Source organism: Crocuta crocuta, unplaced genomic scaffold, assembly GCF_008692635.1.
Source record: "Crocuta crocuta isolate KB4526 unplaced genomic scaffold, BGI_CrCroc_1.0 scaffold317, whole genome shotgun sequence".
Classification (NCBI taxonomy): domain Eukaryota; kingdom Metazoa; phylum Chordata; class Mammalia; order Carnivora; family Hyaenidae; genus Crocuta; species Crocuta crocuta.
Window position 1 is genome coordinate 1,424,785 of NW_027530984.1, and position 12,903 is coordinate 1,437,687.

Sequence of the window (12,903 nt, forward strand, 5' to 3'; positions counted from 1 at the left end):
TTGTTACTAAGAAGTGGCATGACTAGACCTCAAGCCTCTTGATTATAATTTGGTAAATTTCCAGATAGTTGAAATTTTAGAAATCACCTAATAGATGCAGACTGTGACCCCCCCCTGACCCCCTACACACACACGCACACACACACACGCACAAGACTATAGGTTTGCATTCTTCAGCTCAGCTACCGCATGGACTGCCGAGGAATGAATAGGTAATTTTCAACAGCTCTCAGAGAAGCACACCCAAATTATGTGACCCATGTCCTTTCTGCTTTTCCAAGCTATGTTTTTGCACTCTTTACCTTTGGACCCCAGGCACAGTATCCTCTGACCTTGGTTACTCAAAGTCTCCCACCCCAGCTCCTATCTAAGATATCCTCTTCACTGAAATGCTTATGCTCTGAAGCATCCCTTTAGGACTCACCCAGGTGAAAGCTGTCTACTTTTAATGGGTGCTAAAGAGAAAGGAATCTGAACACTTGGCTTACTACACGTAGGCTTGATTGTAAAATCAACTTGTTGAAACCTAGAGTAACGTCTAAATGATTGGGTTGGGCAGAATCTCCCTCACAAGATTCTGAAGCAGGCAGTGCACCTCACAAGTGGAACTTGCAGATCAAAGGAGAGCGACTAACCTGCAACTTAAGATAGGTTGTCAGCCATACTTTAGAAGATTGCCCTGCATATATACTTACCTTTCATGTAATGCTACAGATAAAACCATGGCTTCCAGCATCTTGCCTATTCCAAAATATGATGATGGAATGGCAAATATAGACTTTAAGACAAACTACGAAAGAGGTTATACAGGTATGGATTCTAGTATGAGATAATACTGGTCCAGTTTCTTATAGAAGGAGGGAGATCTTAATTATTTGGATTCAGTTAAGATAAAGCTACAGAAATCATTGTAAAATGAGCTGGCTTAAATGAATTTCCTCTCAGGTGCTGGGTACCTGATAGGAAACCCATTTAACACAGCTCACTTTGAACAAATAGCACAGTCACTCAGGCAAAGCACTGTGGTCACTGGGTGTAAAGGGTATGTGACTCATGAGTGTGACACATGAGTTTTTAGTATAGTGCATTCCTCATGCACAAAGTTAATAAAAGCTGTTTATTCCAAGTGATTTAATGATTCATACACTCATATGCCTCTTTCTGTTTATAATGAGCACCATTCCCAAAAGCTGAGAGTAGAGGGGAGGGGCTCTTAGTAACATGGGTGACTCCTGTATTCTAAATAAGTTTATAGGTGTGCATAGTTTTATATTACAGGGAAAAAATATTCAGATATACTCTAAATTCCAAAACAGTAGGAAAATAAGAATTTTACACAAATTTGTACATATAAGGACTATCCTCTGGGATTGATTTTAAGCTCTATGCCCAGTGTGGGGCATTACTTAACTCCCCTTTGTTATTCAACTATATATATATAAATTCTCATTCTATATTACTCATATATATACATGATTATATATATATATAATTCTCATTCTATATTGCTAATTACTCGTATGTATAATTCTCTAATGAAATTTCTCTTTTCTTGAATTATACTCATCAATTTAGTTTATATGTAAGTATTTTTCAAATTGTGCTAAATTACATAATTTATAAGAGAAGGAAAATTAACATGGCATACTATTTGTTGTTAGAAGAACCCAGAAAGAGTTATGGTGGAGGCTTATGTTGGTGCAGCAACTTGGCTACTTCTGATTCTAGACCCCTTCCAAAACAAGTAATAAGCAATGCATAGAATATAAATTCCATTGTAACTATAGGATGGGCGTACTTGCACAAGCTTGCTATGTTCATAAGGATTTCCCACTGAAATGGCGGAATATGCCTGCTCTGTATGTTACTGACTGGACTTAAGTTTCGAAGTTGTACATCATTCGGCATATAGAACAAGTATCATGGGTTATCTTATTTAGAAAGCAAATGAGACTTTATAAAAGAACAGTTCCTGCTGGAGGGAATTTTTTTTCTTACACCATGTTCTTCTCTATAATCGTATAGTACACTGCTGAGAAATTAAGAAACCAAGCTTTTGTAATTTCTGACAATATTTAGTAAGGTTGAAAAAATACCCTTTATTAAATTAAAAACAGCATTTCACTTCTTTTTCCTCTATAAGAATATAAGAAAACAACATACCTACTGAATTGTAAAAGGAAGAGATCATCTGGGAAAAGCTGATATTATTTTCCAGACAGGTTATGATAGTGCTTTCAGTTTTGTATTGACAACCAATTTTCTTTTTTCAAGGACATCGAAGAATCAAATCTTTCTGAATGAAATGTAATCACACAACACAGTACCTGTGCCTTTGTTTTCTGAAGAAAAAAAAAACATTCCTCCACAGATCAAATGTAATCAGTTCTTCATGATTACAAAAAAAATGGATCCAATAGCTACATACCTTTGCAATGCAAATTTTGATTTAGCCTTTTTCCCGATTAATAATCGCAGGAGTATCATTTTAAACCTATCCCACGTGAGCTTCACAGCATGCCTCTTTCTATTTAATCTTTTTTAAGTAGAAGAAAAAGGGAGCTCTGAGCAAACCAGCAATGCTGTCTCTCCTGTGCATGCTGTAGAGGCGAGAGCACTGTCGTGTTGCTGTGGTGCTGTTAACTCACAGTACTGCTGCCTTTCTTCTTTACCACTGCTTCCCTCGCGTGGACCCCGCCGCTCCCCCTGAACCTCCTCACTAGCCTTCAGGCAACGTTTGGGTGACCCACGAAGAAATGGAAAATCTTGCCGCTCCAGCAAAAACGGTTAGTCTTACGGCTTTGTTGCTCATGAAGAAACATTATTTTGCTGTTATTTGGATGAAAAACTATCTTGTTTATGACAGACTAGAGTAATGGGTATGTTTACATAGTGATATGCGTGAAAACTAATGTTTTTCATGAAGGTTTGATTTTACCACACTTGGATATTTTTTGATGAAGCAGTGCTAGACTGTCATAATGTGGTTAATATCATAAGAGTTTGTGTAATGCAGATAATCAAGAATTTAAGAATACTTTTTTATCCATTTTTCAATTTTGGGAAATTTTAATAACGGATATCACCTAGTGTTGGACACATTCACAGGTAGTACATGTTACCCTACCCTACTTAAAAGAGTGCAAGTTGGGGAGCAGCAGAGAGACAGGGAAAGAAAATTCCAAGCAGGCTCTGTACTATCAGTGCAGAGCTGGACACAGGGCTCGATCTCACAAACCATGAGATCATGACCTGAGCCAAAATCAAGAGTTGGATGCTTACCTGACTGAGCCACCCAGATGCCCCTGAATACTCATTTTTAATATAACAACTTAGTTTCTTGTACTTTACCAATACAGAGCTTAAGCCACCCTTTTCCCAAAATGTTCTGTTCATTTGATATTCAAAGCACAGGCTTAAAAAGAGTTTTTTGTGACTTAGATTAATTATCAGCTTTAAAAATGTTATATGTAGTCATTTATTTTAAAGTAAGTATATCATCATTTTATTCTTAGCAGGTTTTTTTAATTTAATGTCCTTTCGCTGTTGTCCATATTAAAAAAATCAATTATCTAGTTTATGAAGGGTAAAAATGGTAGTGTTTCCTGATTACATTTCTAGTTGAATTTGTTGTGTTTAGTTTTATTGTTGTTTAATTTTGTTTGTTGTTGACTGTTGCTGAAATCTACCTGATTACCACAAAGCTCTGTTAGAGGGAAACAGTTTCTTTTTGCACTTCATTAATTTACCTTAGGGGCGCCTGGGTGGCTCAGTCGGTTAAGCCACCGACTTCGGCTCAGGGCATGATCTCACAGTTCATGGGTTCGAGCTCCGCGTTGGGCTCTCTAGCTAGCTCAGAGTCTGGAGCCTGTTTCAGATTCTGTATCTCCCTCTGTCTCTCACCCTCTCCTGCTCCTCTTCCCTCTCTCTCTCTCTCTCTCAGAAATAAATAAAACATTTTAAAAATTTACCTTTTATAAGATTTCTTTAGAGGTGACTGGGTGGCTCAGTCAGTTAAGCATCCAACTTCAGCTCAGGTTATGATCTTGAAGTTTGTGAGTTCGAGCCCGATGTTGGGCTCTGTGTTGACAGCTCAGAACTTGGAGCCTGCTTCGGATTCTGTGTCTCCCTCTGTCTCTGACCCTCCCTTGATAATGTTCTGTCTCTCTCTCAAAAATAAATGTTAAAACAATTTTTTTTAAAAAGATTTCTTTAATTGTGTATTGTATATTTGTATACATATAATCAGAAATTTTTATTACAGCTCATTACATTTAGAAAACTACATACCTTTAAGAATAAAAAAAAGATTTGGAATGACCAGATCAAATGTATCATGTAAACCCCATATGTTGTATGTGTGTATATTTAACTGGAATTAACTAGAAACTATGTAGTTGTCCTTGTAGTTGCCCTTGAACTGCTAAATTGATTCCTGTGGATTTGAATAAGGATCCATGTATTTATCTACTTATCTCAGAATTAACATTTTCAATAACAATTTTGCTTCTGCTAGAAAAATTTTGCTGTCTTCATTTGAGATTAATTCATATTTATCTGCTTTATTAATCATTTCCTGCTGCTAACACAGAAAGAATCTGAGGAAGGAAGCTGGGCCCAGGTAGGAAATTCATATGCTCTAAAACAGTAGCGTTTACTACGCGATGAGGATATAAAGTAAGAAACTGTAGTATGTCCTAATATTAGAAACCTTCACTTAGCTTAGGTTTAGGCTAATATGTATACTTGAATTTATTATGTGTAATACTATATATGTCTTTTTAAATCACCATGTTTCACAAAGAAAATGATTATCATTTCATATCTGGTCTCTTTCACAAAGGGAAATTATCTTTCTCTTTTCAAAAGAATGAACTATAATTTAAATGTCTCTGAAATTGCCCCTGAGTATATTTAATCAGGAATCATTCAAGTTGGATATAAACGGGGAGGGGCATTAAAAAAAGCCTTGTTAAACATCTGCTTTAAAATGTAATGGGTAGTGCGGGAGGGCTGGAGTTGGAAGGACATGTGTCAGCATTGCTCCTGTGACTCAAAACTGATGTCCGTTCATGGAGACGGTGCTATAGCAGAAGCAGGTGTACTTTGAGCAAACCTGTATGTTTGCAAGGGAGCTGCACATATGCCAGCATTTCCATGTGACACACAACTGAAAGAATGCATGCGTGTAATAGCGCACGTGATTCAAACCTTTGGCTGTAAGGAAAATTTTGGTAGTTATCGCTAGGATCTGTATTTAAGCATTCAGTAAATTAAAGTGGTACTTGGTTTTGATATTGCTTTGAATTTCATCATTTTCAAGAACAGGCAAAAGAAAGGAAGCACCTAAGATTTTCAGTAGAAACAGATGTTATGGTTTCAATGGTGAATTTGTTGTACCATAAAGAATTGAAAAAAAGGCATGATAAAATTAGTAGATAGCGAGTTCTTTTTAAAAATTGGTTTAGAGGGGATGTTTGACTTTAGTTTTCATTTTGGCTGTTATGAACAATGTTTGGTTAGATGACTTTGTTCATATTGTTATATTAAAGAATTAGAGTATTTGTCTTTTTTTTTTTTTTAATCAAACCCTGCTTCTTAAATACAGAGCTATCCTGATTGATTTCCAAAAAGAGATGGATTCTTTCCAATGATCTTTCTGGAATGCTGGCTGCATGCTCTTTCCAATGATCTTTCTGGAACGCTGGCTGCGCGCTTCACTAGATAACAGCATAGTCCATGCAAAGCTTCTGCGTTCTGTCTCTCTAACCCTGTTACTCCTTTCTTTATTTGTTTGCCAAGGTTTCTATTTTCACATTGAGATTTGTCATTACAGCAATGGTAGTAGTATCCTCGAAGAGAAGGAAATGGTGGCATATTAGCTGATAGATGAAAATAATTAAATAAGCTGATGTATACAAAGAACTTGTAAGCTAACCATTTATATTATACCCTTAAATCCATTTTTTAAATTTAAAAATGCATGTTAGTATAGAATGTGATTTCTTTTGAGAAAGTGAAATGAACACAATTATTTTTTAGAGGCAGGTACCATGATTCATGTACCCAGAGTTCCATTTGATAACAAATTAAATCAAATACTTAGAGTCTACATATTATTTTTGCTTTTTTCTCATGTATCATAGTAATTAAACGTCAGTTATGATGATATACAGTATCCTCCTATTACCATCTCATTTTATTGGCTAAGAAACTTGACTGCTATAAAACAATTCTAGTGTCCGGTTTTTCTACAGACTCTGGCATATGGAGATATGAACCATGAGTGGATTGGAAACGAATGGCTTCCCAGCCTGGGGTTACCTCAATACAGAAGTTATTTTATGGAATGCTTGGTAGATGCAAGAATGTTAGATCACCTAACAAAAAAAGATCTCCGTGTCCATTTAAAAATGGTGGATAGTTTCCATCGGTAGGTATTTTCAAACAGTAATTAAAATGAGACAAGAAATAATGTATACATGACTAGAACAAAAGTAGCTGTCTAGAAAATAGAGAATATATGCTATTCAAAACATCTGGATACATATAGCTGGCAAAATATTTTCATGTGGTAAATTGCAAGGACTATTGAATGTAGAGCTGTGTACATATTATGAGCCCAAAGTTTATGGAACTGCACATATACACAATTCTCATTCAGCATAAACCTTTTTTTTCTTTGTCTTTAGGAAATTCCATGTTTGTGATTTGATTCTGTGTATGTTTTTATATTAGGAAATTAATAAGAATTTTTAAAATTAAGTCAATTTCAACTCTATAAATATATGTGGTTACCAATTATACAATTTAGGTATATACTAGAAAAATTTTGAGAAGGAATTCTCTGAAGAAAAAAAATGTTGGGTTTCATGTGAATCTTTTAAAATTTTTGCTTATTTGTGCGTTAATTTTCAGAAAAAAATATTGAGTGGATTGTGAGAGCTACAAGCACACCAGTGAATAAAATGCAACCTCTTTTTTCAGGTTGTTTACCATCTAGGGGTTAAAAAGAAGCTTGTTATAATACCATGTCGTAAAAGTCATGCTGATATCTTTGTAGGCTATGTAAAACATTGTCAGCTGGATTATGATTCCTTTTTGTTTGTTTATTTCAAGTTTTTATTTAAATTCCAGTTAGTTAACATATAGTGTAATATTAGTTTCATGAGTAGAATGTAGTGATTCATCACTTACATGTAACACCCAATGCTCATCACAAGTGCCCTCTTAATGCCCGTCGCCCATTTAGCCCACCCCCTGCAGCCAGCTTCCTTCCAGCAATCCTCAGTTTGTTCTCTGTAGTTAAGAGTTTGTTTTATGGCTTCATATATAGTTTATTATGATGCTAAATTAATAAATATAAATCTAGATGATTTTGCTTATAAAACCCTATTTGATTACATCCTGTCCAACATTTAATTAGTGACTGAAATGAAGAAGTTATAAATATCAGATATGTTGAGGACATAAAGATCGGATAAAGAGATAACAGTCAGAGCTCTTTGATTAAACTTATGGAGATGTTTTGAATCTTAATACAGTTGTTGATACTGTTGGATTAAATTTAATAGAGATAAATATAGTATAAATTTAAATACCATTAGAATGCTAGATGGGGAATCCATGATTTAAAAGTAGATCAAGTGAAAAAGTTACAATTTATAGTTGGCACAGAAATCTCAGTTTTCTTTAATGGCTTCACAGTGGTGTTTGGAAGATGCAATAAAAGTTTATCATATGATGAAATGACAATAAGAAACTGTATTAATTTATGGGCATTAAATTGTTACTGATAGGTAAAATCCCAGTGGAAAAGCTGGATAAATTGAAGACCTGTAGCTTGAATAAGGGTAGACTTTTTATGTTTTCCTATGTTTTAATATTATTACATGATGGAAGAATATTTGCTCTATTTAACATGTACTTTTCTAGTTCAGGTATATGTAGGTAGTAGGGTGAATGATTTCTGTTCAATAGAAAGAAGAGCTCTGTGTGACTCTCAATTTCCATATGGTATACACAATGTTAGGTCGTGAGTTCCCAGTGACTGAACATTAGGCCTTCCAGTTTCGTGTGGTTGTATTAGATTTTGAATACTAGAAACTTTGATGGCGTATTTGTGCCTATTTTACATTTTCACTAGATTTACTTTTTTTAAAAAAAATCTGTGGGTTTTTTTTTAAGTTTATTTATTTGTTTTGAGTTAGGGAGGAGAGGCAGAGTGAGAGGGAGAGAGAATCCCAAGCAGGCTCCACACGGTCAGTGCAGAACCCCATGCAGGGCTCAAGCTCAGGAACCCTGAGATCACGATCTGAGTCAGAATCAAAAGTCGGATGCTTACCTAACTGAGCCACCCAGGCATCCCTCTAGATTGACTTTTAATTGCTTTACATCATGGTAAAAATGATTAGTACAATGATCAGATTTTTTTAAATGTTTACTCATTTTTGAGAGAGAGAGAAAGTGAGGGAGGGGCAGAGAGAGGGAGACAGCATTGGAAGCGTCCTCTGCATTGGCAGTAGAGAGCCCAATGCCGGGCTCCAGCTCACAGACTGTGAGGTCATGAGTTGAGTCAAGGTCAGATGCTTAACTGACTGAGCCACCCCAACACCCCAAGTTTTGTTTTTCCTTTAAATAAAAATTACTGAAACAGCAGCATTCTTTTTGTTCTGGGAAATATACAAGCTTCAATCTCTACACTATGCTTACTTCAGACTTAAAGCACTGACTATAAAGTGCATCCCACTGTTTTTATGGCAGTTTTTCATCTGACAGACACTAAAGTAATAATATATATCATCCTTATGGTACAATTTTCTATTACCTATAAAAACTTGGCAGAAATTAGCCAAGAGCCATTGGTTTAACCTCAAGCTGCCTAATGTCTACGACTGTTATTACATCAGTATTATCCATTTTTCCACTGAATTCGCTTCCTGAGTCTACCGTAACAAAATACCACAGACTGGGTGGCTTAAACCACAGAAATGTATTTTCTCGCAGTTCTGGAATCTAGAAATCCAAGATCAAGGCGTCAGCACGACTGGTTTCTTCTTGGCTTGCAAATGGCTGCCTTCTTGTTGTGTCCTTACATGGCCTTTCCTCTGTGTGTACACTTCTGATTTCCCTGCATGTCCAAATTTCCTCTTCTTGTGACAACACCCACCAGTGAGACTGGAATAATACCCACCCTATGGGCTTTATTTTAACTTAATTACCTTTTTAAAAACACTGTCTTTAAATATATTCACGTTCTGAAATACTGGGGATTAGGGCTTGAATGTCTGAATTTGGGGAAACATAATTCAGCCCATAGCACTTGGAATTTTTTCCAATTTCTTCTGATTGTGAAATATTTTAGTTCAGCATTGTTCTTATTAAAATGCAAGGCATAGAAAAGCATCCAGTGCTTGGGCATTACCTGGTCAGTGTGTGTCTGAATTTGTGTGTGTTTCTAAATCAGAAATCACTAATAGCAATGTTTTTTACTCTTGAAGCCTGGAAATTCTTTTTTTTGTATTGCACCCCGTCGCATCCTTTATATCTAATATCACCATGTCTTCTTTCTTCTCTCTGAATGTCTCTAGTTGCTGAGTTTTCTTCTTATGTTCATGGCAATTGTCCTTTTTGTGCCCTTTATTTTCACAGCATTGACCCCTTAAATGATTGCCCTATTCCTAGGCTTACCTATTTTACATATCTCCGATTTTGCTACCAGGTTAGCCTTCCTTAAACTGATCATTTACAAGGCTAACCTGGTAGCAAATGCCATTATGATCATTTCTTTCCCCTGTGAAAACCATCCAGTAGTTCTCTGTCACCTGCATGTATTCCATGCTTTTGCTGAATGCAAGCTTTCCATAATGTAACCCCATTACGCTACCCCATATATATGTCACCATATTCCTCCCTACTCCCTATCATGAATTTACAATGCTGTGCAGTATGTCTATCACCACACATTTAAAATTTCATTGGCATCCCTGTGTTCATGGTGCTTCATTTCCTTTATCGACCCTTTCTCTCCTGCCTGATCTTTTAAGGACAGTCAGCTTTCTGCTCTTCCACAGTATCCTTTCCACAGGGAGTGTCATGTCTGCCAACCTATTTCTTTCACATACTTCTGTATCACTGAGAGGTGGAGGCTATTCATTTTGGTATGTGGGTCTCTATCTTATTTTAACTTATTCATGTTTTTATATTATTTTTCTCAGCAGCTTAAAGTCCTTCCTGTTTTCATATTATGACTTTAAATTATTTCCAAATGAGTAAAATGTTCATTTGTCAGCAAATAATGTCAAGACAGCCTAATGGAAGATAAAGACATGGATGAACAACATAATCCATAATCAACTTAAAGACTATGGTTTTCTTATTTTGAAATTGATATTTTTACTCTTCACAAACACTGTATGCTTAGAATAACTGCAGTTTATTTCCCTCCTGTACTAAAGGATTTGATTACAAGCATAATTTATTATTCTGCTGCCCTAATAAGTAATGCAAAATGTTAACTATGCTTAATCAAAGAACATGCATTCTCTGCTGAGTAAATTCAATGTGTTTTCTCTTCTTTTTTAAAAAAAAAAATAACAGAACAAGTTTACAATATGGAATTATGTGTTTAAAGAGGTTAAATTATGACAGAAAAGAACTAGAAAGAAGACGAGAAGCAAGCCAACATGAAATAAAGGGTAATACGTCTTTCTTTCATACTAAGTGCCTTTGGGGGAGGGTAGCTTTCACTTTTATGAACCTAAAATGCTTTACATGTTACAGTGGTCACTAAGTAGCTTAAGTATTTGTCTAAAATAGTGTCATCATTATTTCTTTTTCATTACTTTTATGATTAAAACATTGAAAGGATATCATCACCGTATAAGGTGAATATCCTAAGACATATTCTTGATTTTTTAAATTGATATTTATTCCTCTGAACCTATTAATTTTACATGCTGTTTGTCCTAAAGATGCTTCCATGCAGATATTTTTGTCAAACTTTTAATAGAACATTCTCATATGATTCAGAGAAACATGACATATAATTTATTTATAGTAGTTCATCTTTGGTTTATATCATTTGAATTTTATTTCAGTGCTTAGAAATTTTATTTTTGTACAGTAGTTACAGAAATTATATAGGGATTGTATATAGAAGTTACATAGAGACTCCCCCCTATAAATGAGACTAGCCCATTGATAATTTTAGCTATAATTATTAAGTCAAATAAATAATTAGAAACATTTGTAATTGCTGCAACTATTATGTGTACAAAAATGTTTGATTTGAATAAAAAAAGGCATTCCCTATTACAGATTAGATAACTACTGTATTTAATAATTATTTCTCTAAATGTTGAGAAGTACCTTAATATACAGGGGAAAGAATTGTTTAAAAGAACAACACATTAGATCCTATACTTATTACAGACCATATTACTTTTATTATTGTTGTTGAAAAATATATAATTGTTGGGTATAAGTATCTATGGGTCTTTTCGGTGAAAATCATCAGTCCAGTGACGTCTATTTTTATTTTTTAAGGAAAAAAATTCTCATTAAGGGAAATATAACCAAAAATTTTTGTGGGAAATTTTGGATAGAAGCAAAATAAACTGTCAGTTGTATTTCCATTTAGTGTTACCAGGAGTTGACATGTGGAAGCATTTCATCAAATTGAATAGGGGTTAAACATTAATTGTTTACAATTAACCATGAGTCTCTGTTTTCATCTTCACTTCCTCTGGGGCCCAATTTAGATATGAAAATAGTATGTACCACATGTTATGTTACCCTTCCCCTCCGATTCAAACTTAGCATTGTCTTATTCTTTAAGATTATCTTAGACTTCTATCATTTTCATCTGTGATAAATAATATCAGAAATTACTTTTATCTTTGGCAGTTTTTGGACAGCACATTAATTCTAGTGGAATGGTCTTCAGTGCATGCAAAGGTGATTGGTTGATATATTTTTCTATATATGGTTCATTGGAGAGTAGATAGACACACAATGGATTTCTTCTAACAGTTCATTTGACTCATTCCTTAGGAGCAAGAAAGTGTTTTTCCATTATCAAAATTGAGTTGTTTGATTTCACATTATTTTGGAGCCCAGAAAATTGCAAGTTGTTTTCAGTACATTGTCATTCATTTGAATTGAAATTTGGGAACTAATTGATCAACCAAAGACCCTAGAAGGAAGTCTATGCTTGACTTAACAAAAGATGTTTTGGCACACAGATTTTACCCATGAGATAACCATTTTCTGTTTTTTTTTCTGATGTATTTTTTCCATTAGATCTTATAAGGCTTAGTTTCAGGACATGGAATGCTTCATATATAGATAGATGTAAAAGAGAAGGAGGAATTACCCCTTTGGCCCTACACCAAATATTATATTAGTATTTGGCAGTTGCTGGTTAGAGCATGGCCCTAAGAAAAGGTGCTGTGATTCACTGTGATTATACACAGACAGCTCCATATGATGGGTGGCTGTGGGTGAGATCATAAATAGCCCCTGTTTCCTGTAACTGATCCAGTGACATTTACAGAAATAACTCTTGACTCTGACCAGGGGTCTCTGTTATTATCTGAAGTGTTAATTAACCTTGACCTTAATAAACAGCTTTCTGAAGTGAGGGGACCGAGTGAATATCAAGAGTGTACTAACATTTAATTTGTTGCTAGGAAACAGTCAACACTGATCTCTAGCCATTTATTGTTTAGGTCAAGAGGATCCTTACAAAGCTTTAAAAGTCAGGGCATAAATTTTGCTTGAAAACAGATTTGTAGAAAGGGGTCTGATTTACAAATGAAAAAAGAAAGATATGTTGCTGTTCTGAAAAAGAAAAGCTTAGATTAGTGCCTTATTTACCATCACCCTATAAATAAGTGAATC

The 12,903-nt window shown here is 35.0% G+C and overlaps 1 protein-coding gene across 5 annotated transcripts in view; it reads left to right on the forward strand.

Moving 5' to 3' along the window:
• The window catches only part of PPFIA2 (PPFI scaffold protein A2), a 471,655-nt gene that overhangs the window by 445,016 nt on the left and 13,736 nt on the right, over window positions 1-12,903 (forward strand). Inside the window, exons 24-27 of one of the 5 annotated variants that reach the window (XM_077770196.1) lie at window positions 2,724-2,786; window positions 4,592-4,621; window positions 6,258-6,433; window positions 10,600-10,697. In XM_077770196.1, coding sequence (XP_077626322.1) covers window positions 2,724-2,786; window positions 4,592-4,621; window positions 6,258-6,433; window positions 10,600-10,697 — 367 coding nt within the window. Of the gene's footprint in view, window positions 1-2,723; window positions 2,787-4,591; window positions 4,622-6,239; window positions 6,434-10,599; window positions 10,698-12,903 lie in introns of all 5 variants that reach the window. The other 4 variants (XM_077770197.1, XM_077770198.1, XR_013336610.1 and 1 more) reach the window with 4 other exon arrangements.